The sequence below is a fragment of the Salmo salar genome, chromosome ssa12, assembly GCF_905237065.1.
Source record: "Salmo salar chromosome ssa12, Ssal_v3.1, whole genome shotgun sequence".
Lineage (NCBI taxonomy): Eukaryota > Metazoa > Chordata > Actinopteri > Salmoniformes > Salmonidae > Salmo > Salmo salar.
This window is the reverse complement of record NC_059453.1, coordinates 78,490,545-78,518,023: the sequence shown is the minus strand read 5'-3', so window position 1 is coordinate 78,518,023 and position 27,479 is coordinate 78,490,545. Positions and strand designations below refer to the sequence as shown.

The 27,479-nt window shown below is 43.8% G+C and overlaps 1 protein-coding gene across 3 annotated transcripts; it reads left to right on the top strand.

The window, feature by feature from the left end:
* The first annotated feature begins 859 nt into the window (after positions 1 to 859).
* Positions 860 to 26,936, top strand: LOC106565795 (death-inducer obliterator 1). 3 transcript variants are annotated; one of them, XM_014133337.2, is made up of 16 exons: positions 860 to 1,003; positions 7,910 to 8,030; positions 9,303 to 9,421; positions 9,700 to 10,684; positions 11,274 to 11,607; positions 11,939 to 12,163; positions 14,497 to 14,704; positions 17,545 to 18,082; positions 18,262 to 18,421; positions 18,734 to 18,850; positions 19,017 to 19,172; positions 19,572 to 19,725; positions 19,889 to 20,532; positions 20,790 to 20,879; positions 20,976 to 21,171; positions 22,676 to 26,936. In XM_014133337.2, exons 3-16 carry the CDS (start codon positions 9,340 to 9,342, stop codon positions 26,347 to 26,349), a joined length of 7,563 nt encoding a protein of 2,520 aa, XP_013988812.2. In that variant the 5' UTR covers positions 860 to 1,003; positions 7,910 to 8,030; positions 9,303 to 9,339; the 3' UTR covers positions 26,350 to 26,936. The 3 variants fall into 3 exon arrangements, with proteins under 3 accessions (XP_013988812.2, XP_013988811.2, XP_013988813.2); XM_014133336.2 differs by having other exon boundaries at positions 14,494 to 14,704; XM_014133338.2 differs by lacking the exon at positions 9,303 to 9,421 and having other exon boundaries at positions 14,494 to 14,704.
* The last annotated feature ends 543 nt before the right edge of the window (positions 26,937 to 27,479 follow it).

Here is a 27,479-nt window from a genome sequence, read left to right as displayed (position 1 = left end):
AGTCAATGAACAGCATTCTTACATAGGTATTCCTCTTGTCCAGATAGGATAGGGCAGTGTGATGGCGATTGCATTGAAGTGGGTCTAGGGTGACAGGTAAGGCGGAGGTGATATTATCCTTGACTAGTCCCTCAAAGCACTTTATGATGACAGGTGAGTGCTACGGGGCGATAATCATTAAGTTCAGTTACCTTTGCATTATTGGGTACAGGAACAATGGTGGCCATCTTGAAGCATGTGGGGACAGCAGACTGGGATAGGGAGAGATTGAATATGTCTGTAAACAAACCAGCCAGCTGGTCTGCGCATGCCCTGAGGACGCGCTAGGGATGTGTCTGGGTCGGTAGCCTTGCGAGAGTTAACATGTTTAAATGTCTTACTCACGTTGCCACCGAGAAGGAGAGCCCACAGTCCTTGGTAGCAGGCCGCGTCAGTGGCACTGTATTTTCCTCTAAGCGGGCAAAGAAGGTGTTTAGTTTGATACCATTGCAGCTCACTTCCCGTCAGATAGGTAGCAGCATGGCTCTAATTGCACCATTGTTGTACTGTGTGACCTCGAATTTTGATTTGGCGCACAAGTGCGCCTAAAAATCTGACGGGAAGTGAGCTGCAATGACATCTTGGTATCAAATCCTAGATGCCATTGCCTGGCGTTGTGCCCTTGAGTTGAACAGCTCCCCGGATTAAAATCGGAAGCAATATATCGGTTGGACCTTGTGTGCAATTGACCAATACAGTGATGGCATAATCTATATTAATCTATTGTAGATTGAATGGCAATGCCCTGGTTTCCCTGGGGTTTGTTTTGGCATCAGAATCTGGCTTTCCACCCCTGGCCTGAATTAGCGCTGTAGTAACAACTGAGCAAAATAGCTCTCCTCTAGCTGACAATCAGTCAGCGCCATTCTGCATTGCCAGCTAGTGCGAGCCAACCAACACGAAATGAAAATGGAGGACTAAACGGAGACTGTGCAAGAACGTAAAATATCGTCAATGTTTACAAGTGGGTCGAATTGCAACGTATTATATACCCAAACTATACTTGTGTGGCATTCTTTGTCAATTACTAGATACAGTACGGTTGAATACTGTTTATATTTGAAAGTATCTAGCTAGTTGTAAGCAGCTAGCTAGCCAGTCGAAGCGTGGTGGTGGCCTAGCTAACGTTCCGCGTTTTGTAACGTAATTTGCGGTAATACATCACATGTATGTTCGTAAACTTAAATTATTTGGCTTTAAACGAGTCCCTATCTGTGTGTGCATTAACGCATGTTGTCTGGTAGCATGAATTCATGTTGAGGTCACTGCATGGGGATCGCTACATAGTTTGCTACATTAAAATGGTGGGTGTGTGATCCTTCTCGAGTTTTCAACTTCAGTGCTTTTATCTAGTAAATTTGCAAAACATCAGGTACTTGGTTAGCTAGTTGTGGCGTACAATATTTAGCCACCCAACATAAATCTCATCGTTTTCTAGCTAACGATCGTGGCCGATTTCTCAGTGGACGCAGACGCCTTGCATTTGCGATCTACTGCTACGTTAACGGTACCACGATAAGCGGTTCGTGTCAATAATTGTTTCTTCGGTGTCATTCAGATACTTCTTTGCCAGCCACCCGAGTACGACTATCGGGATTATAATTTGTATGATACGAAAGACCAAGTCGAGCATGTGATGTGTTCCTACAACGGTTGTCAAGATCCAGCTAGATGGTTCGCAGTGTTCTGTTAGGCCTGGACTGAGAGCTATCTAGCTAGCACAGTGCAAAATAACGTCAGGCATTAGTATGCGATCACTGTCACTTCCCCACGATTTAGTTTAGAATAACATTGTAGTTCTTTAGCAATGTTGCAGTGACCACCCCTTCCCCAAACATGCCAATTGGGGTGGGTCTCTGGGAGTGGTTTTCTCACGTGTGTCGTGACCATGATCGGGGAACAATCCGCGGTGCACCCCTCTCATCCTAGCATCGCGGTTCTCTTGCTAGTATTTTGTCTTTCGTTGAATCGCTGTAAATTCAAATCCAGACATTTCAAATTCCTTTTTATTTTGTGGGTGAGGCTATTTAATTAATGACTATGTTTTAAAGGAGGGGAAGAAATGTCAATAGGCCTACCACTCTGCCTTTGAATGAGGACTCAACTCTTGCCAGTTCACTTCACCTATTTTGTGGGCCGAGTCCCTTTGCATTCACATTGCTATGTTTAGAAAGGAACCAATATTTCTTTCCAATATTCACGCAGGGTTTTTACAAAGTGCAGGACAAGCCATTCAATCAGAATGTTTTATGAAGACTGCTATATATACCTACATACATTTTGGAAGCTAATATGTTGCATTTAATTAAAATATAATAATTGTAAACAGAATATACTATTAACATGTACATTTTATTGATAACAGGATAAATGGCAATAGAATAAATGCACTTGTACACCGAAAAGTGCAGTTTTCCCAGACATCTGGCAGTATTTCAATGTTCTCAATGAAGTGTGGATTAAGGTAAAATTTGGAGTACAGTAGGATATCCCATCCCTGCATTCAGGTACGTTTTTCGACCCTGAGTGTAACGGTAGGGTCTGTATCTTTTGGCAAGTGCTTCATCTATTGGTGAGTTGTAGAAATGTGGTTAATTTGCGTTGCATTTGTCCATTAATACCATCAATATGGTCTTTTGGCATACAATAACCATTTATATTCAGTGGTGTACCCTCCCCAACAGTAAATCAGGGATGAGAAATGCATTTGAGAATAATCAGACCAATGTAAATGGGATATTGATTCTTAACATGTGAAAGTAAATGTCAATGTTTCCCTGCATGTGTGTTTGTCAGTCATTGAAACATACAATGGGGTGCACATTTTAAAACTTTACAACTTTGTGTATTAGGCAACTTCTATACAGCCAAAGCCATTCCCAGAGTTGTGCTAATGTAATTTTGATGTCAAGTTGTTGGTCTGAAGTGTTTATTTAGTGACAGTTTAATGTGTTTTTACAACCCAGTTAAGTTTTATTATTATGATACAGATGTTTTGTCAATTAATGCACCAATTCAGAGATAAATATGACTGACTTGAATCCCAGGCAAACCCCCAAAACTGCAGAAATGGTCTTGTCTCTCTTTTCTTGCTGCATTTGTATATACCCCATCACCAATTACCTTTCTCATTGAGATATTATGAAGTTGTAATTGTCACATGCTTCGTTAACAACAGCTGTAGACTAACAGTGAAATGCTTACTTATGGCCCTTCCCAACAATGCAGAATACAATAGTAGTAGTAATAATAAATAGTAACATGAGAAATAAATACACAATGAGTAACGAGAACTTGGCTATAGACATGGGGTACCAGTACCGAGTCGATGTGCTGAGGTACGAGGAAATTGAGGTAGATATGTACATACAGGTAGAGGTAAAGTGACTAGGCAACAGGATAGACAGTAGCAGCAGTGTGTAACTGTGACAAATGTGTGAGTGTGTGGATATAGAGTAAAAAATAGTTAGTCCGGATGGCTATTTGGTTTAACTATTTAGCAGTCTTGTGGCTTGAGGTTAGAAGCTGTTCAGGAGCCTTTTGGTCCCAGAGGTTTCGCCTGTTCGGTACCGGTTGCCGTGCTGTAGCAGAGAGAACAGTATGACTTGGGTGGCTGGAGTCTTTGACAATTTTGTGGGCCTTCCTCTGACAACATTTGGTATAGAGATCCTGGATGGCAGTGAGTTCGACCCCAGTGATGTACTGGGCCGTACGACTACCCTCTGTAGCACCTTACTGTCAGATGACGAGCAGTTGCCATACCAAGCGGTGATGCAGCCAGTCAAGATGCTCTCAATAGTGCAGCTGTACAACTTTTTGAGGATCAGAGGGATCTATGCTGAAACGTTTAATAAGCCTCCTGAGGGGGAAGAGCCATTGTCGTGCCCTAGGGCTGGGCGATATATCAAATTATGAATTCAAATTTATGTTATTGCGCGATGTTCCAAGTGCCTGTATCGCTAGAATCTAGACTAGGTTTGTCGTATTTTCAGTTTTTATGAGTGTTCCGTCTCCTTCGCAACTTCCCACTCAGACACCAAGCCCGTCCCCCAGCCTACTCGCAAGACGAAATATAATGTATTCTCTGACAACAAGCAATTTAAACTCGCTATTTGATGTTTGGTCCAACAGAATCGGTCATATGGACACTGAACTGCTTAGATACATTATTTTATTGTAGCAGACGACAACTTAACCTTTCTAACGATACCGTTTTTATGTCTCAACGCCCAAAATGTAGAGTAGAGCAGACCCTACTAAAACGAGAGTATCAATGACCATGATTGTGGGAAATTAATGCTCAGGTTGTCGCTCCCGCTAGCAACATTTTAGCCACAGACGTAAACGTCAGCAGTCTAGTCTGTGTTTTCTAATTGTGCAATGAGCATTAAAAGACGCGTTTATATAAGGGATTGGCAACTCATTTTCATTCTGAGAAATAAGCATCTTATCCAGGTAGGCCACTTGATTTCAATATCTAAACAAAGTGAACAGGCTAGAGGATCTATTAATCACAGTTCAACTGTACTACTTTGTTAGCAAGCAAATAGATCCAAGTAGGCTAGACTTGAAATAGAAAGTTATCTTGGCTACTCACTAGCACGCGGGCTTGTAATTGATGGATTTGTTTGCGACCTGTGTTAATTTTCTATAATGCCTGCTATTAGAAGTTGTTCATTATTAGAGGATGTGCATGATTCTGGCTAAATTTATAACAAAAAGGGCATTTTCACAGACGGACTTGAAAGCCAGATAAGTGATTTATTGCAAAAAGCAGGTTAAACTATTTTGATTAAATTATTAGTGTGTCTTATGGTGGCAGGTTAATATTTAGCAGTGTATTGACCTTTTTAATTGTGCAACAACGCTTATTTAGATCATGTATTTTTTGGGTGGAGATATACTGTGTATTCTGAAAGTATTCAGACCCCTTGACGTTTTCCACATTTTATTACGTTACAACCTTATTCTAAAATGGATTCAATTATCAATCTACACGCTACCCAATAATGAAAAGAGCGAACAGTTATTTTAAGAAATGTTTTGAAATTATATATATATAAAAAAAAAAGAAACAGGTTCCTTTATTTACATAAGTATTCAGACCCATTGCTATGAGACTCGAAACTGAGTTCTGGTGCATCCTGTTTCCATTGATCATCCTTGAGATGTTTCTACAACTTGATTGGAGTCCACCTGTTGTAAATTCAATTGATTGGCATGTTTTGATATTGCACACACCTGTCTCTATAAGGTCCCACAGTTGACAGTGCATGTCAGAGCAATAAGGAATTGTCCGTAGAGCTCCGAGACAGGATTGTGCCGAGGCACAAACCAAAAAGTTTCTGCTGCATTGAAGGTCCCCAAGAACACAGTGGCCTCCATAATTCTTAAATGGAAGAAGTTTGGAACCACGAAAACTCTAAATAGAGCTGGCTGCCTGGCCAAACTGCAGTCAGGGGAGAAGGGCCTTGGTCAGGGAGGTGACCAAGAACCTCATGGTCACTATGAGAGAGCTCCAGAGTTCCTCTGTGGAGATGGGAGAACCTTCCAGAAGGACAACCATCTCTGTAGCACTCCACCAATCAGGCCTTTATGTCAGAGTGGCCAGACAGAAGCCACTCCTCAATAAAAGGCACATGACAGCCCACTTGGAGTTTGCCAAAACAAAGGACTCAGACCATGAGAAACAAGATTTTCTGGTCTGATGAAACCAAGATTGAACTCTTTGGCCTGAATGCCAAGAGTCACGCCTGGAGAAAACCTGGCACCATCCCTACGGTGAAGCATGATGGTGGCAGCAGGGACTGGGAGATTTGTTAGGATCAAGGGAAAGATGAACAGAGCAAAGTACAGAGAGATCCTTGATGAAAACCTGCTCCAGCGTGCTCAGGACCTCAGACTGGAGTGAAGGTTCACCTTCCAACTGGAAAACTACCCTAAGCACACAGCCAAGACAACGCAGGAGTGGCTTTGGGACAAGTCTATAAATGTCCTTGAGTGGCCAGCCAGAGCCTGGACTTGAACCCGATCGAACCCGATCTCTGGAGACACCTGAAAATAGCTGTGCAGCGACGCTCCCCATACAGGTGTGCCAAGTAGAGGTCGACCGATTATGATTTTTTCAACGCCGATGCCGATTTATTGGAGGACCAAAAACCGCCGATACCGATTAATCGGCCGATTTTTGTACTAATGACAATTACAACAAAACTGAATGAACACTTTTTTTTATTTTAACTTAATACATAAATCAAATTTATTTAGTCTCAAATAAATAATGAAACATGCTCAATTTGGTTTAAATAATGCAAAAACACAGTGTTGGAGAAGAAAATAAAAGTGCAATATGTGCCATTTAAAAAAGCTAACGTTTAAGTTTCTTGCTCAGAAAATGAGAACATATGAAAGCTGGTGGTTCAATATTCCCAGTTCTTCAGTATTTCTAGTTAAGAAGTTTTAGGTTGTAGTTATTATAGGAATTATGCATTGACTATTTCTCTCTATGCCATTAGTATTTCATTTAACTTTGACTATTGGATGTTCTAATAGGCACTTTAGTATTGCCAGCCTAATCTCAGGAGTTGATAGGCTTGAAGTCATAAACAGCGCTGTGAATCAAGCATTGCTAAGTACTGCTGGCAAACGCTGCAAAGTTTGAATGAATGCTTACAAGCCTGTTGCCGCCTACCACCGCTCAGTCAGACTGCTCTATCAAATCATAGACTGAATTATAATGTAATAAATACAGAAATATGAGCCTTTGGTCTTTAATATGGTCAAATCCGGAAACTATAATTTCGAAAACAAAATGTTTATTCTTTCAGTGAAATACGGAACCGTTCTGTATTTTATCGAACGGGTGGCAACCCTAAGTCTAAATATTGCCATTACATTTCACAACCTTCAATGTTATGTCATAATTATGTAAAATTCTGGCAAATTAGTTCGCAACGAGCCAGGCGGCCCAAACCTTTGCATATACCCTGACTCTGCGTGCAGTGCACGCAAGAGAAGTCACACAATTTCCTTAGTTAATATTGCCTGCTAACATTAATTTATTTTAACTAAATATGCAGGTTTAAAGAAATACACTTCTGTGTATTGATTTTAAGAGAGACATTGATGTTTATGGTTAGGTACATTCGTGCAACAATTGTGCTTTTTTCACGAATGCGCATTTGTTAAATCGTACCCCGTTTGGCGAAGTAGTCTGAGATTCGATGATAAATTAACAGGCACCACATTGATTATATGCAACGCAGGACAAGCTAGTTAACCTAGTAATATCATCAACCATGTGTAGTTAACTAGTGATTATGTGAAGATTGATTGTTTTTTTATAAGATAAGTTTAATTCTAGCTAGCAACTTACCTTGGCTCCTTGCTGCACTCGTGTAACAGGTGGTCAGCCTGCCATGCTGTTTCCTCGTGGAACGCAATATAAGCGACCATAATCGGCATCCAAAAAACCTTGAAATCGGCCCTAATTAACAAGTTGACTATGTCTGTACCCTACACACTCAACCTTTTTTACAGTAGTCACTATTCTATTATTTTGCAACCTTTTTATTTCAATAGGTCTAGATGAAGTGAATTATTGTTGCTAATGTGTGTTATCATGAGACTAAAGGAAGTGACCTCATATAGACAAACTGTCAGAGAACAACCTCTGTTTCAGCAGTGTCTTGAATTTGGAATCCGTGACGTTGTATGATCTGAAGTCCCTGACAGTGTCTCACACATTGAAAAAAGTTAGGCGTTGGATGGGTGCCAACCTGTTGTGATGCATTATATTTTTCAAGGCTGTATACTGTTGCAATTTCCGTACCCTCAAATGCTTATCGGATGTTTTCTGACTTATCTACAGGTCTAAGATCCCAGTTCCAGACCTGTGATGACTACTGATCAGAACCTGCTGTGAGTGGAAAAGGAGCACTTTTGTCATCAGAGAAGCACTTTATCAGTGCCCTACCACTGCAGAGCAGCAGGTAGGCTCATGTTTTATTCTGTCAAAGAACGGATGCCATGCACTCATTTGTTTGATTTACGGTGGTTCCATTTATTTTGTAAACCATAGGAATCGTGTAAATTTAGATGTTTCAACAGACTAGGCTTGTCCCAGTAGTGGTGTTCTATATAGTTTTTATGAACTGGGTGGTTTGAGCCCTGAATGCTGATTTGCTGACAGCCGTGGTATATTTAAGCAATAATGCCTGAGGAGGTGTGGTATATGGCCAATATACCACAGCTAAGGGCTGTTCTTAGGCACAACGCAACACAGATTGCCTGGACACAGCACTTAGCCGTGGTATATTGGCCATATATCACAAACCCCCAAGGTGCCTTATTGTTATTATAAACTGGTTACCAATGTAATTAGAGCTGTAAAAATAAATGTTTGTCATACCTTTGGTATACGGTCTGATATACCACGGCTGTCAGCCAATCAGCATTCTGGGCTCGATCCAGCCAGTTTATAACAGAATATATACCATGGGTATGACAAAACATTTATTTTTACTGCTCTAATTACATTGATAACCAGTTTATAATAGCAATAAAGCACATCTGTGGTTTGTGATATAGGGCAAATATACCACAGCTAAGGGCTGTATCCAGGCAATCCGCAGCATTGCGTCGTGCATAAGAACAGCCCTTGGCCACATACCACACCCCATCGGCCCTTATTGCTTAATTGTACGAATTTGACGACATGGGAGAATTTGGCCCAATTAGTGAACTGCCTCAGATTTTCTGTCCTTCCATTATCATTTTCAATATCAATGAACAGCAAGGTGATAATATGGCATTGTAAAACTGTTTTACCTGAAGATGTACAAATATTGTTCTGTAGGAGGGGTTTTAAAATACTCATAACTTCGTTCAATCAAAATTCTTCTGCTGCTGTTTTGTCATTTTACCATGGTTTGTGGTGTAACGAGATCTAGGCTAACAAGGATAAATTCACTATTCAACTACGGGTAGAGTTATCATTATAACTACAGCAGCCAACCTGCTGTAGCCATTTTGTGCAAAGGAGGAAAATTGATGGTATGAAAAGACGACAGCAATGGCTGACAAAAACAAATTCGGATAATTTTGGGAAAAGGGTTGTCTATCGATATGAAGAAAGTAGTTGAACATTGACAAAGTGCTACTCCACCCACCCACCCTCCCCAAAACAACCACACTCTTCAGTTAAATGGAGTTGAAGAGTAGCTATCTCAAGCTCGTCTCTTGTGCTCTTCTCTTAACTGTAGACGTTCTGTTTGAAAGTAGTGAGTGACTCCATCATCTATGGAGGAGAATGTGAGCCCTGAGCTCTATCTTGCTCTCGAGCCAGAGCAGAGCCAGGACCCTATGGATAGCAGCTCTCAAGGTACCTTGGACTAGCTTCCTTTCCCTTGTCAATGAGGGGGGCATCTTGTTTGTCTAACTTTAATGGGCACTGCACTGCTGGATTCTCTGTAATTACTCTTTGTAAGGTGTTGATTAGTGTGTAGGGTCAGGATTACTAGAATCACAATGGATTTCACTATTCCTATGTACGCTTTGAAGACCTAATTAGCTTAGTAAATCAGTCTTTTGATTGGCAAAATCTGCTACTTCACGTAAACACATTATTTGTGGCCCTTAATGTGTCTATACCATCAACAGCTATCCCAGAGGACGATAAGGTCCAGAAGGACAGAGTAGATAAAGAAGACCAAGAGCACGGTGACAATGCTACTAAGGAAAAGCTAGAGGAGACGGAGCAATCTGCTAAGACCACAAGCGAGTTCAAGAAGACCTGGGGATTCCGCCGGACCACCATAGCCAAGAGAGAAATGCCAGGAGACACAACTGCTGAGGGCCAGGATGGCCAAGTAGGGCCTGTGCGCCGCAGCGGGAGGCAGGCCAAACGCACTGACAAGTTGGAGGAGTTCCTGCTAACCACCAAGAGAACGCGTACAGTGGGGAGGAGGAGTGCACCTGGCAGCGTAGAGGGTGGGGACCCTCCCTCCCAGACCCATACAGATGCGGAGACTGCCTCTGAGGCCAGCTGTGACGGCAACACAGAGGCCAAGTCTGTGGAGGGTAAACCGGATTCCCCAGTGAGGAAGACGAGCAGGAAGAGGACAACTCGGAATGCTAAAGGCCGTGGCAGCTGCAGAGGTGGCTCGGTCAGTGACGATGGAAGCTCTGACAATGAAGAGAAGGGTAGTGGAGATGCACCTAAAGAGCCCCAGCCTCAGCCCCAGGAGGAGAAGGAGGAGGACAAGAAGACAATCATCCCTGAAAAGAAAGAGGAGGAGGATACAGTGCAGCCGCAGCCAGAGCAGGACTCTGTGAAGAAAGAAGTGTCAGAAAAAGAAGAGAAGGAGGACGAGAAGGAGGAAAATGAAAAAGAAGAGAGCGAGGAAAAGCCCGTGGAGACCAGTGGGAGGCATGCCTCCAGGTCCAGCAGTCCTGCCAAGGCGGCCAGTAGGGCCACCAACCCAAACAAGAGAGACACCAAGTCCAGAGGAGGGGCAAAAACCCGCAAAGACAAGGAGGATGAGGACGATGATGAATATTCATCATCATCCAGTGACTCGGGCGACACTGAAGGATATGACCCTAATGCATTGTACTGCATCTGTCGACAGAAACACAACAAAAGGTAAGCATTTGGATGTTATTTTGCATTTCAATTGGAAATCTGATGCCTCTAGTACTTAAAAATGCTTTGTCTGATCCTTCATGGATTACGGATTGTGATCAAAATAGCCTCCATTTCCCACCGACAAGGGGATGAATAGTTAGTGATTAGTTAACCTGAGTGATGTCCTTGACTTGTAAACTCTTATCACTATACTTTGCTGCCAATAGGATATGTATTGCGATTCTCACGATTCACTATGTATTGCGATTCGATACTGTTATTTTACTGCGATTCAATGTTCCATATTGCTCACCACATGGTCGCTGGACCAGAGAGAAAGCCATGAGAAACACATTTTGATCAGTCAGGAAAATAAAAGTGCTCAAAACAAATTGGCTCCCTATTTAAAAGATGGAGAACAAGCTGTGAAGGTAAAATACTGGAGTTTTGGTGCAGGTACAGCCAACTAGCGCAAAAATATAGCGACGTTGTCAAAACAATGTGATATAAATCGTCACAAAATAATATCACAATATGTAACCCTCCCATTGCTACTGTTTGCATAGTAGTCTCTCTATGCTCTGCTAAGTGCTCTGTGTACGCCCAGGTTCATGATCTGCTGCGACCGCTGTGAGGAGTGGTTCCATGGAGACTGTGTGGGCATCACTGAGGCTCGTGGACGTCTGATGGAGAGGAACGGGGAGGACTACGTCTGCCCCAACTGCACCACCAAGAAGAGCCAGACAGCCAAGCCCAATGGCAAACTCAAAGCAGCTGTCCCTGGGGCCCGCAAGGCCGAGCAGAGCCCCTCTGTGGCAGCTTCCTCACCTACAGCTGCTGCTGGTGCAGATGAGAAGGGTGGAGATGACTTGGGTATTAAAGGGAGAATAGAGAAAACAACAAACCCCAGTGGAAAAAAGAAGATCAAGATTTTTCAGGCAGTAGGTTTTCTATTACTTTTCTCATAGCTCCAGTGGATGAACCCAACAAAAAACCTGGTCAAGTTTGTCATGCCAATAATACCTTTCTGAAAGACATCTGAGAGCTCCATATTAGGGATGGGTGTGAATACTTGATTGAATGTTTCTATTTTATTACTAATAATTGATTAAAAGCACTCAATGTGTAAGCAATGACAACATATCAAACTCTGAGATGTGTTTATTGTTTGTAGTGAAAGTAGGTTTTCGTTTTCAGTTGTATCAGGACAACCTGTATTTGGAACAACCGTGTTGCACTGTGCACCTGTGTGACCTGTTTGACTTTCAACAGGCAACAGAGGAGTCTAATCTGCCCAAATGTATCGGGCCAGGCTGTGAGAAGAACGCCCTGAAGGACTCTGTCTACTGCGGCAGCGAGTGTATCCTGAGACATGCCGCCGCAGCCATGGCAGCCAAGTCCATCTCTGAGCCCAAGCAGAAAGATGAACCTAAGCAGAAAGACCAAGACAAGGCCAAGGGACAGAAGAAAACACCTGGTACCAGGGCAACGCCCAAGGTAAACATGGGGTTCATAAGATATCGAAGATGATTACATTTTTACCTACTGAAACTGGTTAGTAATATATTGTGTGGAGCCCAAATTAAGCATAGTCCTCATACATTCCAATGTTTTGAAATACGTTCTCTAAATCGGGCCAAAAAGGTACACCAATTTTGAGTGTGAAATTGAGTGTGAATATTTCATTACCAATGGGTTATACAACTGGTTAGATTTTTTTCAGAAATATCTTGAGTAATTATAGTGACCTGAAAGAATGTTTATTGGTTACTTGCTAGATTGTAATTTTTTCTGAGTCATTGGTAGCAAACATTCATGGAAAGGTTGGTGATTGATTGCATCAGTAGGAACTACAGAACACAATTCTGGTCTGAGGAACATCTTGTGGAGGAGAGACAGGGGGACATTGCCCCAGGAGAAATATATTTGCCGTCATTTGATTGCTATTCAATAGCTATTTCATCTATTCAGCTGTGTCTAATAAATTACAGACAACTGTCATATGATTTACTAAATAGTTTTTTTCCCCCAACGTAATGAATTGGCAGCAGTTTAAAATTGTATATACAGGACCCGTCAAAAGTTTGGACACCTACTCATTCAAGGGTTTTTCTTTATTTTTACTGTTTTCTGCATTGTATAATAATAATTAAGACATCAAAACTGTGAAATAACACATATGGAATCATGTAGTAACCAAACAAGTGTTAAACAAATCAAAATATATTTTATGAGATTTTCAAATAGCCACCCTTTGCTTTTACAGCTTTTCACACGCTTGGCATTCTCTCAACCAGCTTCATGAGGTATTCACCTGATATGCTTTTCCAACAGTCTTGAAGGAGTTCCCACATATGCTGGGCACTTGTTGGCTGTTTTTCCTTCACTCTGTGGTCCAACTCATCCCAAACCATGTCAATTGGGTTGAGGTCGGGTGATTGTGGAGGCCAGGTCCTCTGATGCATAACTCCATCTCTCTCCTTCTTGGTCAAATAGCCCTTACACAGCCTGGAGGGGTGTTTTGGGTCATTGTCCTGTTGAAAAACAAATGATAGTCCCACTAAGCCCAAACCAGATTGGATGGCATATCGCTGCAGAATGCTGTGGTAGCCATGCTGGTTAAGTGTGCCTTGAATTCTAAATAAATCAGACAGTGTCACCAGCAAAGCACCATCACACCTCCTTCTCTATGCTTCACGGTGGGAACCACACATGCGGAGATCATCCGTTCACCTACTCTGCGTCTCACAAAGACACGGCGGTTGGAACCAAAAATCTAAACTTTGGACTCATCAGACCAAAGGACCGATTTCCAACAGTCTAATGTCCATTGCTTGTGTTTTTTGGCCCAAGCACATCTCTTCTTCTTATTGGTGTCCTTTAGTAGTGGTTTATTTGCAGCAATTCAACCACGAAGGCGTGATTCATGCCGTCTCCTCTCAACAGTTGATGTTGACATGTGTCTGTTACTTGTGAAACATTTTTTTGGGCTGCAATTTCTGAGGCTGGTAACTTTTTAACTTATCATCTGCAGCAGAGATAACTCTGGGTCTTCCTTTCCTGTGACGGTCCTCATAAGAGCCAGTTTCATCATAGCGCTTGATGGTTTTTGCGACTAAGGCCTTCATGTCTTAAAGTAATGATGGACTGTCGTTTCTCTTTGCTTATTTGAGTTGTTCTTACCATAATATGGACTTGGTCTTCTACCAAATAGGGCTATCTTCTGAATACCAAACCGACCTTTTCACAACACAACTGATTGGCTGAAACACATTAAGAAGGAAAGAAATTCCACAAATTCAATTTTTTACAAAGCACACCTGTTAACTGAAATGCATGCCAAGAGTGTGCCAAGAATGCCAAGAGTGTGCAAAGCTGTCAAGGCAAAGGGTGGCTACTTTGAAGAATCTCAAATTTCTTTAACACTTTTTTTGGTTACTACATGATGTGTTTACTACGTGTTATTTCATAGTTTTGATGTCTTCACTATTATCCTACAATGTAGAAAATAGTAAAAGTAAAGAAAAACCCTTGAATGAGTTGGTGTGTCCAAATGTTTGACTGGTACTGTATATTTGTCAATTTGCTTTGATGTATTGGTGAATTGAGGTTGATGTCAGACTTTGATCATTAAGTATTTAATTGAACCTAACATATGCAGGACATATGCACAAACACACCACAGGTGAAATTCAATTAACTTGTGAATAACCTTGTTTCTCATTTTAATGTGCATCGTCCTGCATTACATAACACCATAACTTTCAGTATTTTGCTATGAAACCCTTCCTGTACTGATTTGAGTGAATGTCTGTCTGTCCATCCAGAAGAATTCCACCACTGGGAGGAAGACCAGCAAGAAGTCCACAGAGGAGGAAGAGTCTGACGCTGAGGCTGATGAGGATGGTGATGAAGAGTCACACGAAGAGCATCCACCGCCACCCGCCATGTCGTCCTGGTCCAGCGACCATAATTACAATGCAGTAACGCCAGAAAAGACTACACCCATAGCACCACCAACAGTGTTAAACAAAACGTGTATGTATCTCTTTGAAGGTCTTAATAATCCACTCTTAACTGTTTATCTTCTCACACTATAGGGGTTGTCTAGTGAGCCAGTTGAATGTATGATATGCATTGATCTATTACGGGTTCTTTGAAAAACCACGTTGTTTGCCCATTATAAATGTGGTTGTTATCATGGTGACGTAATGGCTTAGATGAATGACCCATATCTGTGGGGAAAACTGTAATGACATTGGGTCCCCAAATGTATTCTGAGTATGTTGCCAGGGCCTGGTTACTTAGTCAGGTATGCAGAGTGGGTAAGTACACATTGCAATGAATGGATACAAAGATAAGTATTTTAGGATTTATTTTGAAAACCCTATTGTTAAAAAGAAAATCAGTAACCATGAACAAAGCAATGGTTGGGGATTACTTGTGTAGATTCATATAAATCCTAGGTTACTGTATGCTGTGTGTGTGTTGGCACCCATGTGGTGCGTGTGAGTATCTCCACGTGCTCCTCTTGCCAAAGCTGCTGTTCATCTGAAGGCAGTCCCTCCCTCTTCTCTCCAGCAGGTAGGTCTGTGACTTTTTATCCCTGGATTTATACAGTGGACTATACAGAAATACAGCTCACTGCTGATTTAATTAAGCCATAAGTCTCTTCAGCGCAGCCAAGGAAGTATTCACTATTAGTTTTGTGAATAACGTGCTGGTTTTTCAAATAGTTTGCATTATTATTCATATTGAATGTCATGCATCCAAACTCCCTCTGCGACACTGGCAATAAAATAAAAGGTGTTAAGACAGATTTTGGATGCCTTGATTGATTATGGGAGAGGTCTTGGATTAATGGGGATGTCCTGGCCAGTTGCTCTGTCAGCATGTGCCACAGATCTACACCGTGCCAGGAGGAAGTGCAAGTCTGAAGCGGACAGACTGGAGAACAGCTGGGACAGGAAATCTATAGTTTCTTCTACTGAGACGAGACCAGCTGAAGACACAGGAGCACAGAAGTATTAGAATGACTGCACAAGAAGCGTGGAAGACCAGAGTCCTCATAAACTATACATAAAGAGCAGGGAGGCAGACTGTTGTCACCTAAAAGTTATACCACACTTCTGATTTACTGATATGAAAATATATGAAAGATATATTTAGGGACAATTGAGTGTATTGTTCACTATGAGGAACTCTGCTTTGGTTCCTAGCTTTATCCAGGTTACTTAAGAAGGCAGATATTACAGGTTGTGGATTTTTGGAGTGTGAGGGCAGTCACAAGGTATTTGGTAGTTCACGCTCTCAGGAACCATCTTATCCACCATAATACCAGCTGTCTGTTACTCTCGACCTTGAGGGATGTCATATGTGATTCACTCAACCTGCTCGCATGTCTATATCTTCTGATCTGTAATATCTTATTTTGCAGACATACAAGTTCTGATTATGACATTTTTATTGTTTGACAACGAGATCTATATTTTTTTGGTACAAATCAGTCAACTTGAAATTGTCTCTCTTTGGATCAATTAGTAATTGTGTAGTTGGTGATGGCAGTAACATTTTCTCTTGATGGCACTCGGGTATTGCCGTTTTGCATGTACATCCCAAATTCTCATACTTTGGTAATGAGCAACACAGACATGGCAGAAAAGCTTAATTTGCTTTAACAAAGCTATAACTAATATAGATGTACATATTTTGACATGGTCATACACATTTTATTTGAGCTAGTATGCACAACCCATGTCTGTGGAAGATGTTGCATTGATCTTGAATAGTTTTTATTGAATTGTTGAGGTTGATAATATTCCTTGACAATACATATTTAGTCTTTATTGAATTCTCATTAAATGCGTGTACCCCTGAAGGTAGATGGTGTTAGGACATCACTACACTGTTTTGTTTTCTAGCTTTGCTAGCTTCACAGCTCTACTTTCTGTGGTGAACATATCCGATTTTAGGTGGGTAGTATGAAGATATATAATGTTCAGACATTTTCCTTGACATGGTAAGTTCCAAGTTCAGTTGAACTTTTGGGAAACATTGGTTGTTTTCGGCCTACTTGATAGTGGGTCAACTGGTGGGATCTTCAAAGACCAGACAAAGAGAGAAACCAATAGAATTGTAGTTTTGTGGAGAATTCCCTTTACCCAGTGACTTTCTAGACAGGGTGTCTTTGGACACAACTGGTATCTGTTCTGATCTAATGGGTTGTTGATTGGGATCCAGTGCTGTAGCTCAGGAACGGATGTAAAATGTTGGTTATGCAGGCACCATTCATATCAGAGAGCACTGTTGCTTAGTAGTCAGGCCTGTGAGGATTTAGCCAGCTCATCCTTTCTGATAAGACTGAAGTGTTGCGTCTTGCTGACATTCTTCATGAAAAGGATTACCACCATTTCAACTGATGTTAAGAGGATTGAAATTGCAACGCCAACATGATGGCGATACATTTTTGCCGGAGAATAATGGAGATTTCTACGTTCTAACTTTCTGTTTTTATATTAATTCAACCCATTGTTGTATGTGTGCATATTGTTGGCTTTTTCAGTGTGTGGAAAGATGTATTTAACTAGGTTTATTTTGTGTTTCTAATGTCAAGGTATTTATTTCTACATCCAACAAAGAGAGGAGGTCCTGTCTTCAAATCACCAACATTTGGTGTTTTTGTATGCATTCTGGTCAGATGCTGTCTGACAGTCAGTGATTAAGTGAATCTAAGTGGGGATATCTTACACCACCCCAAGATCACATTGAATATTCCTACATGTCCTAAATTCTGAATTCTATTTACTTGACATTATGTTTATGATGGTTCACATACTGTTTGTACTTAAGTTTAAAATAAGTTGTTTTATCCTCCACAGCTCCTGAAAAGGAGAGTGAAGAGGACCAGAGTGAGAAGGAACCAACCCCCCCTGAGAAGAAGTCTCCTGCTTCCACAGTGCCACTCAAAGGAGGAAAGAAGTCTCCTGGTCCCAAAGTATTAAAGATATACACCAGACGCAATAAACCAGCAACTCCAGTCAGCAGTGCTAAGGCACCAAAGAAACAACCATATCCCCCTCCTAGCAAAACAACCAAATCCAAGAAACCACCACCACCACCTGCTGTCCTGACCCCTTCTGCCCCTGGCTCTCTAGACGCCCCACGACATCACGTCACAGGGGCCCTGAGGGTCGGCAAGTCCAGCTTTACCATCCCTAAGAAGCAGGCCCAGCCCCAGCCCCAGCAGAGAGACTCCTTAGGCCGTAGTCCGTCAAGAATCCCGTCCTCACCAGCCCCCTCCTCCCGACGCCCTGATCCAGCCACTTTAGCACCTTCCATGATGTGCCCGACGGCTCCGCCCAACAACCAGATGAGACAGAACATCCGCCGCTCGCTCACAGACATCCTATACAAGAGGTGTGTACCCATACGTTTATTGGAGAGAATAGTTTGTATTGTTTTGTGAGCTTCATGTACCTAAGGTCATTCATCTGAATGTTTATATTTCTAAGAGAATAAGATTGTTGTAGGCCAATGGGAAATAGATTTTCCTGAAATGAGCTCTAAATGTGAGTTGTATCTCATTGTTCCACCAGGGTGAGTGACAGTGATGATTTGAATATGTCTGAGAACGAGGTGGGAAAACTGGCTGTCAACATTGAGAAAGAGATGTTCAACCTCTGCTTGTGCACAGACAGCAAGTACAAGAACAAGTACAGGGGCCTCATGTTCAACCTGAAGGACCCCAAAAACAAGGTCAGTCCACAGAAACACTGACTTGGGCTCTTTTGTGTCTGCAGAAGAGACTAGTCAAGCGATAAGTTGTGTATGCTGAATCAAATATGCTGAATGTTGGAAAGCCATGTACATTTTAATGACAAACTGTCTTTCTATATTATAGTAATGCGTTGTTGGTATGTGGGTAAATTCACTTACAACATGAATTGATTGTGAGTCATGAATTGGATTTAAATGAATCTGCTGAATATTGGAAGTTCACTCCAACCCAGATGCGCAGCCTACCAGACCTAGAATTATGTGAATGACAGTGTGTTGTGCTTGTCTCAGGGCCTTTTCTATAGGGTGGTCTGGGGAGAGGTCAGCCCCTTCAGGCTGGTGAGGCTGAGTGCAGATGAGCTGCTCTCCAAAGAGATCTCAGAGTGGAGGAAGCCTGACACCACTGAGGTAAGAGAACATGATAATGGAAACCAATAATTCTATGACCAGAGCAATACTTGGAATTTCATTGATTGTGCAACTAAATATCACAACTAAAGAGACCATATCATTAGCCTTATATTCCCTTTATTGCTACAGACACTAAGTTGATGACCTACGTTGTATCCCATAGGCTCCCAGCGCTAGATCCCAGACAGGGCAGTCCAAATCGAGCCATAGGCAGGATGCTGGCCCCCATGATGTGGACATGGAGGACGCTCCTCCAATGTCTGATGGAGATGTATGTATCTCTGGCACCTCCCCATCTCCTCGCATGGCATCTGCTGCAGTAAGTGGTGGTTTTGTCTTTCATCTTCATTTTCCCTGCATAAGACTGGAACCATGCTATGCTGGGTGGCTAACATTTGGGAAATATATTGTGGTTTTACAGTTGAATTATCTTACCAACCTGTCCTATCCTTCTTTAAACTGTCCCTTTGTCCTACTGAAGCTCATTACCATCTGCCCCGCACCCTTGCTTTACATAAATGTAGCTATCATTTTACAGTTGATCTAATGATTCATGTATCAGAACTTTATTGCCATACAACAAATGGTTGCTTAGAATAATTTTGGTATTCAGGCCCTCATCAGATTTGGCTATGGTTTTATGTGCTATTTTGAGAATCTATTGAAGGTCAGTTTGTAGATTTGACTGTCTCTCTGGTCTCTTTTCCAATGTGTTCAGGAACAAGAGGAAGCTGGCTCCACTCCCTTCTCTGGCTCAGTTCAGGCTGGGGTGAGGAGTGGCAGTGCCCTGCCAGATATCTTTAGCATGATGCGGGACACCACGGCCGAACACAGGGCCCACCTCTTTGACCTCAACTGCAAAATCTGTACAGGTAAAAATGAATGAAAAGAATGACAGGTGAAGCGTTTTGATGGTATGTAAGAAACGGTGGCATATGTCCCTCAATGACCTTAGGAAATATCTTAATTTCTATTACCCCATGCTTCACTTAGTGGATTTGAAGGTTTAAGTAGCCTCTGTCTCCTCTCTTCCAGGCCAGAAGTCTGCAGACGATGAACCAGCAGCCAAGAAGGCCAAACTCTCCAAGAAGCCCGAGGTGAGGCATGAGGTGAGACGCTTGCCCAGGTCCTCCTCAGGTGAAGGTGCCCCGGTCAATTATCCCGGCAGTGAGACGCCAGTCCCTGAGCCCCTGCCCTACCATGAGGACGCAAGCATCATGTTACCTCCACCCCAGACCCCAGCCCCTGTCACCGTACCAGCCGTCTCCTCTGTCAGCATCACCCGCAGAGATCCCCGCATGGCAAGACACAGCTCTGGAGTGACGGTCAGCCACTCAGCCCCAGACACCTCCATGGTGGCACCAATCTCAACAGATACCTATTCAAGACCCATTCCAACAGATACCTATTCAAGACCTATCCCAGCAGAGCCTACTCCGGTTGTAGTGATGGAGGTGGTGCCCAAGGGGCCCCTCCCCATGCCCCCGGCTCCTCCACCCTCCATCCCCAGGCCCGTCATGCAGAAAGCTGCCTCGTCAGAGCCTCCTCCAGAGGGTGAGACCGCCATCTTCCTCCATAGTCAGGAGATGATGTGGAAAGGATTCGTCAACATGCACACCGTGGCTAAGTTTGTCACTAAAGCATACCTGGTCTCAGGAACCTTTGAGCACCTGAAAGAGGTTGGTTATTCATTTGTTTGAAAAAAAAATGTAGGTCAATGGTAGTTGTAGTTTTTTTTACGTGAGCTAAGAAAAAACACATTGTCGAACTAATGACTCAGAGACTGACATGACAACTGTTATATTTTAATCATAGTGAAACTTGAACTCAATTTTGACCAGAATACATGTATTACTTGTTTGATCTGGTTGTGAATAGATGTGGTAATAATGTCATCAGAGTTCAACACAAAGGTGACATTGTTAATCCTGTACAGGATCTACCTGACACCATCCACATCGGAGGCCGAATCTCCCCCAGCACCGTGTGGGACTATGTGGGGAAACTAAAAACGTCTCTGTCCAAGGTAAAGCTGTTCACCATGAGGTATTTATACACAACCTACTTCCTGGTTGAGGACCCTAAGGTCACACCTCTCTCTTTGGGTTTGCCCTGTCCCCAGGAGCTGTGTCTGATCCGGTTCCATCCAGCCACAGAGGAAGAGGAGGTGGCCTACGTCTCTCTCTTCTCTTATTTCAGTAGCAGGAAGCGCTTTGGAGTGGTCGCCAACAACAACCGACGCATCAAAGACCTGTACCTCATCCCCTTGAGCGCCAAGGACCCTCTGCCCTCCAAACTGTTACCCTTCGATGGGCCAGGTAAGCATCTGCAGGGAGACACAGTGGCCTCTGATAATCCACACACTGGTTCCATTATGATGTGTCAATATACCTGAACACAATTAAGTTAGTAATGATGTCAGTCTATAGTTTTTTTCTGAGTGGTAAGTATCTTCAGGGTTTTGTTAGTTAGTTTTGTTCTGTGTGAAATGAGAGCTTATTTCATGAAGTTGATTTACGATATACACTGTAGGGGGCGATCATGTGCTTTTGTTGTTGCCTTCCTCCATGACCATCCCTCTGTACTTTTTCTGTGCGCTCTGTGTACTTTGTGTATATTATCTTGTATCACATGTCTGTCTTAAATAAAGGATGTTGTGCATCACAGGTTGGTGCCACCTTAGATGTCAGTCTCAGCCTGTTATTTTAAAGGCTCACCTTATATTCTGCACTGTAGATACTCCAGTGAAAAATGTTTGGGTAATGATGTTGTTTCTGAAAATGACATCTGCCACAGTATGTTACATTTAAAGTGTTCTACACTGCAACTTGGTCTACTGCGTTAGTGGATCTCCAGTACTTACATGTCATAACTGAAGCGGCAGCACCTGACCTGCACCTAGCCCATCCCATACCACAAACTGAATGCCTGGGGAGCCATGGTAAGTTATCCTGAGAGAGGTCCAGCTCAGTGAGCCTTGGACAGAGATTGGCCCACTCATGTTGCTGTTTTCAAGAAGATTAAGGACAAGAATAATCTATGGCTTTCAACCACTTGTCAGACTGAATTTAAGAATCAAGAAACACACATCCATTTAGTTTGTCAGCAGAGGTTGGGTTGGTATGTGTCATTAAAAACATAAGCTGAATGAACTGCACTTTACAACAAATATATAGTCTTTTTTATATGGCATCGTAAAGAATATGTGGAAATGTCCACTTATTTACAAGTGACTTCATGAGAATGCATACTAATGACAATCTAACAAGATGAAAAGCTTTTTGAAACTGGTGAATGTGAGTGTTTGTGTAACTTTGAAGGGTGATGAGGTTGTTTGATCAGACAGGAACATGTAGTCTGTGCACTGCATTAGACAGTCACATTTCTCAAAGTATGATGGGGAGTTTGACTGCTCAGCAGTGTGATGATTCTTACTACTTTTATAAAGGTTGTCTGTGGCCTACAATTCTTGTTTTATATTATTTTGACACATTCATATTATAACTTAATGGTTATACTTTTACCTGATTATACAGGTGGCATTGTTTGCTCATGTTATTGATTGTTTAAACAATTCAAAATGGAAAGTGAAGACCACAGCTTATGAATTTAAATCAACACTTTTTTGTGATCTGTTTTTGAAATCCTATGTTGCTGTCATATCAGGGGGTGTTTGAAATAAGCTATCGTTTCACTGTTATCGTTTCACCGTCTCTGGAAATGTTTCTTGAATCTAGTTGAGATATGCAAGTATGTGAGTGGATACATATGTTCTAGAATGTTTTTATTCCATTTTCATTATTTTACCTTTCTGTCTTGTAGGTCTTGAGCCAGCGCGCCCTAACCTCCTCCTCGGCTTGGTGATCTGCCAGAAGGACAAGAAGCGTGCTGTAGCCTCCTTTGAGGCTGAAGAGAAGCGTTCCATGACCCAAATCAGAGACCTAGATGACACAGGCCTTCCAAAACCAACCTCGGCCATCAAGGCTGAAGTGAAAGCAGAGAAAGCCTTGCGGTACACCCAAGATCTTCCCTTCAACACATCCCCCCCAGGTACACCTCCCTCTCTCAGCTCCTCAGAGACCTCATCCACCTCCATGGCAGCCTCATCAGTGCTGGCCTTCCTGTCTTCTGTCAAAGCCCCTGCTACAGGCAGAGAGTCACCTTCCTCCAGCTCTGCTCTGTCCTCTGCTACCAATGCCACCCCCCTTCAGACCATCCTGAAGACTTTGTTTGGGAACAAGATGCATGACTCTGAGGCGTCCTTGTCCCCTTCTGAGCATGGTGCTGTTGACGTCTCAGCCGGCCCTGCCACTCTGCTTGATCCCATCGTTCAGCAGTTTGGACAGATTTCTAAGGAGAAGCAGGTGGAGGAGGATGAGGATGATCGACCATATGACCCAGAGGAGGAGTATGACCCAGGTATGGGCTATGGAGCACCCCAGAAGTTAGTTAAAGAACCTGAGGTCATCAAGCAGCCAGAGGCTACGGATCTAGACGATGTGGCCTATGATCCGGAGGATGACACCATCTTTGAGGAGGTCAGGACTGATGTCCCTGGTCAAGCCAGGGCCGCACCTGGAGGTCTGACCGAACAGCAGAAAATGCTGGAGGATCTCAACAAACAGATTGAGGAGCAGAAACGTCAGCTTGAGGAGCAGGAGGAATCCATCCACCAACCAGTGTCAACCATAGGGACATCAGCTGCCTCGTTCTCAGTCATTGACAGCTTGATCTCACAGCCATCCCTACTGGCCAACAGTCAGCTCCTGCAGCTGGGAAAAAAGGTTGATGAGTTGATGAAATCCTCCTCTGCTGCCGCTCCTTTGATTAACCAGAGAAGGGACCCAAGGCAGAGCAGGGACCCCAGGCCGAGTAGGGACCCCAGGAGGCTAACCTCAGACTCAATAGAAAAAGAAGAGACACCTCTTCCTGCTCCTGTCTCAGCCACCACGCAACCACCACAGACTGATGTCCAAGAACCAGAAACACCACTGTCCCAAGAAGAGGTTATAACAGAATCTCTTCCCTTCCTGGAATCAGACACAACAGAGGAGTCCATTCCCCTGTTAGGTGAGCATGTAGAACCTGATATGGAGGTCAATTACGTGGAGAAACGAACTGTGGAATCGGAGGAAGTCGACCCAACCAAGAGTGACTTTGACAAATACAGTATTTGGCCAAATGCAGCCAGCATTTTAAAGACAGGAGAGATTTCTAATTCTGAGCAGAACAGTCAAGAGTCTACGTCCGCTGGCTACTTCAAGATGTCCGCAAACAACAACTCCTCAGCTTCACCTACAATTCATGTACTGTCTCAGAATGTCACCCAGGATAGCTCCACCCTGGTGGACACCCAATCCTCCCACATGTTACACATGGAAACATCAGGCTACATGGGCTATGGAGCTCCTCCTGACATTCCTCCAACAGCCACCTTCCCACCCCACCTTGGACCCCCACCGATGCAGGGTCCACCTCCAATGCTTGGGCCACCACCCATGCAGAGTATTCCTTCCTTGTCAGGCTCTCTACCTATGCAGAGACCTCCACCCATACCGGTTCCTTCACCCATGCAAGTGGAGAGTGACCAGTCTCAGTACTCTCAGTATGGGCCAACTCCTGCTGCTTACCCTCCCTATCAGAACCAGTGGGGTGGCTCTCAGCAGCAGTATGAGGCACCCCTTGGACCTCCACTCCAGACCATGAGTGGAGGACACCCTCCATTCCAGCCGATGGGCCAGAGAGCTCCACCTCCCCAGATGTTCAATTCCCCCATGGGTTCCCTGGCTCCCCAGCACACGGGGCAGCAAGGCCCACCTCCAGTCCAGTTCATAGAGGGCCATGGCCTTCCCCCACCTCCTACTTTTGATGGGCAAAATGGTCTAACTCAAGCAAGGTTCACTGGACCCCCTCCTCCATTCAACTTCCCTGGACCCAGAGGCCCCCCTCCTCCCTTCACAGGGCCTCCCCCAGGCCACTTTGACAACAGAGGACCCCCTCCATCCCACTTCCCCGGACCTAGAGGTCCTCCGCCTTCTCATTTTGGGGATCATGGGTCCCAAGCACCCATGATCGACCCACCAAGAGCCCCTGTAGACCAGTACAACAATGCCAGTGTTGGTTCCTACCAGCAGAGCATGGACCATCACCAGGGTCAGACCCCTCCACACATGTACAAAGACAACCAGGCTCCCCCACCAGGCCCCTCTTACAGAGGACCTCCACACTACCAGTATGAGGGGCGGAGAGGCGCGCCTCCCAGTGGAGATGTGGGTGAACAGCGTTTCCATCCACCTAACCAGTTTCGGGACTCTAGAGCACCCTCCCCACCACCACACAGGGGATCTTATGATGACCAGAGACACCCTCAAGACCACCGGGGGGGCCCACCTCAGCATTTCGGAGGACCTGACCGGTTTCGACTTGACAATCCAGTAGACTTAAGACCAACGCGCCACAGTGGGCCACTGCTCCCGACCCCTCCAGAGGGCCCCATACCTCTACCAAACCGCATGGGGGGCCACAGCCCAGAGTCCCACAGGGATGACCACTGGCGACGACACTCGCCTGACATGAGAAGGAGCAGCTCCACCAGAGAGGGCTCAGAGCCCCGCGGTGGAGACAGTGCCAGTCGGCTTGAGGGTGGCCACAAAGACCGGGAGCCAATCCCTGTTTCCTCTGGGTTGTCGGAAAGGCAGAAGGATCTGTCTGAGGACCGCAGGAGAGAGAGGAACCGTGAGGGGCCCCAAGGGGCCAGGCCATGGGACAGGAGCCAGGGCAAGCGCTGGAGCCGGGAGAGGGACAGAGGCAGGGAGAGAGACCGAGGAGAGAGGGAACGCAGCCGGGAGAGAGACCGCAGCAGAGGGAGGGCGGGAGAGCGGCACAGGGCTCCAGAGGGAGAGCGGCACAGGGCTCCAGAGGGAGAGCGGCACAGGGCTCCAGAGGGAGAGCGGCACAGGGCTCCAGAGGGAGACGGGCACAGGGCTCCAGAGGGAGACGGGCACAGGGCTCCAGAGGGAGACGGGCACAGGGCTCCAGAGGGAGACGGGCACAGGGCTTCAGAGGGAGACGGGCACAGGGCTCCAGAGGGAGACGGGCACAGGGCTCCAGAGGGAGACGGGCATAGGAATCAAGAGACAGACAAGAGGAAGGACAGGGAGAGAGACCGTGACCGAGAAAGGGACAGAGTTAGGGGGAGAGAGCCTGACAGGAGAGACTACGACCGAGAGAGAGCCAGGAACAGAGACCGAGAGAGAGACAGAGAAAGGAAAAGAGACAGGAGCAGAGACCGGGACAGAGGCAGGGAGAGAGAGCCTGACAGGAGAGAAAACGACAGAGACAGAGCACGGGACCGAGAAAGGGACAAAGACCGAGACCGCCGGGACAGGAGCAAGAGCAAAGAAAAGAGAGAAGACAAAAAAGAATCAAACAAATCTTATGTCCCAAAGGAGAATGATAAACCTGCAGAGGTGGAAAGTGATAAAAACACATCATAATGTCTTACTTCTGTGGACCACTTTTCTCTGTAGTAACCCAATCACCCTGTGACTTTCACTTTCAGCATCATAACTGTACATGTAAATAGGCATTATTGTGAATGCTCTTGTAGTTGAAAGGTCTACACATTTTTGTATTCCTTTTGCCATTTTATACATTTTAACACATTTAAAGAAACTAATTTTGTGGTCTTAAGTATGATACCATGTAATTTATATATTACATCTACCTTTCTCCTGTGAAAGTACCTTCACGTGGTACAATAATCACATGAAAGTAACTCATTAACTCCCTTCCTTGTAATGTAGATATGAATGTATTTGTGTATATACTGGTATGTTTTTATTCACATTTTTCTAAGTAGAGAAATGATAAGCCATATATCTGGAATGGATAATGTGAGAATTGAGGAAACACATTGATTGCTATAGTCTAACGTATATGTCTAACGTATATGACAGTATGTGCTTGTATGTTCATCAGTCAAGCACTGAATGGTTGTATCTATAGTGTTGCTAATTACAGTTAACAGTTGAAATGTCCTGATTTTGTTTAAACTTGGCCAATTAAACCTACTTTGACTACATATCTCTTTGTCATTAATGGTTATTGTCTAACAGATTATTTTAGACTAACAGATTATTTTATTGATTTGAGTTGCATCTAGATCAATGTCCGGTACATCCACTGCAGTACAATTGCCCTGAACCTTGGCTTGCTACCTGCTACTCACACCAATATGAGTCCGATCCAATGCAACATTTGGATGCACATGTATGATTTGGAGACATGTAACCAAATGCAGTTTTCATGTAATCAGACAAACAAAAGCAATGTAGATTGGCTAATGATTGATTTAGAGAATAGTGAACAGAGAAGTGTACATTATGCTTATTACATTTTACGAAATATTTTTAGAAGATGCCAGTTTAATTTCTCCTAGAATATTGAGAACAGGAATATGTCTGATTTACACCTCACCTCAGAGGCTGAAAAGAGAGATTTAGAACATATGGGCTCAGTTTATACATCATTCACAATTCTAAAATGGCAGGCACATACTTTTTAAGGCACCTGCAGCCTATTTTAAACAGAATGTATGTGATATCTCTTAAAAGGCAATTCTGAC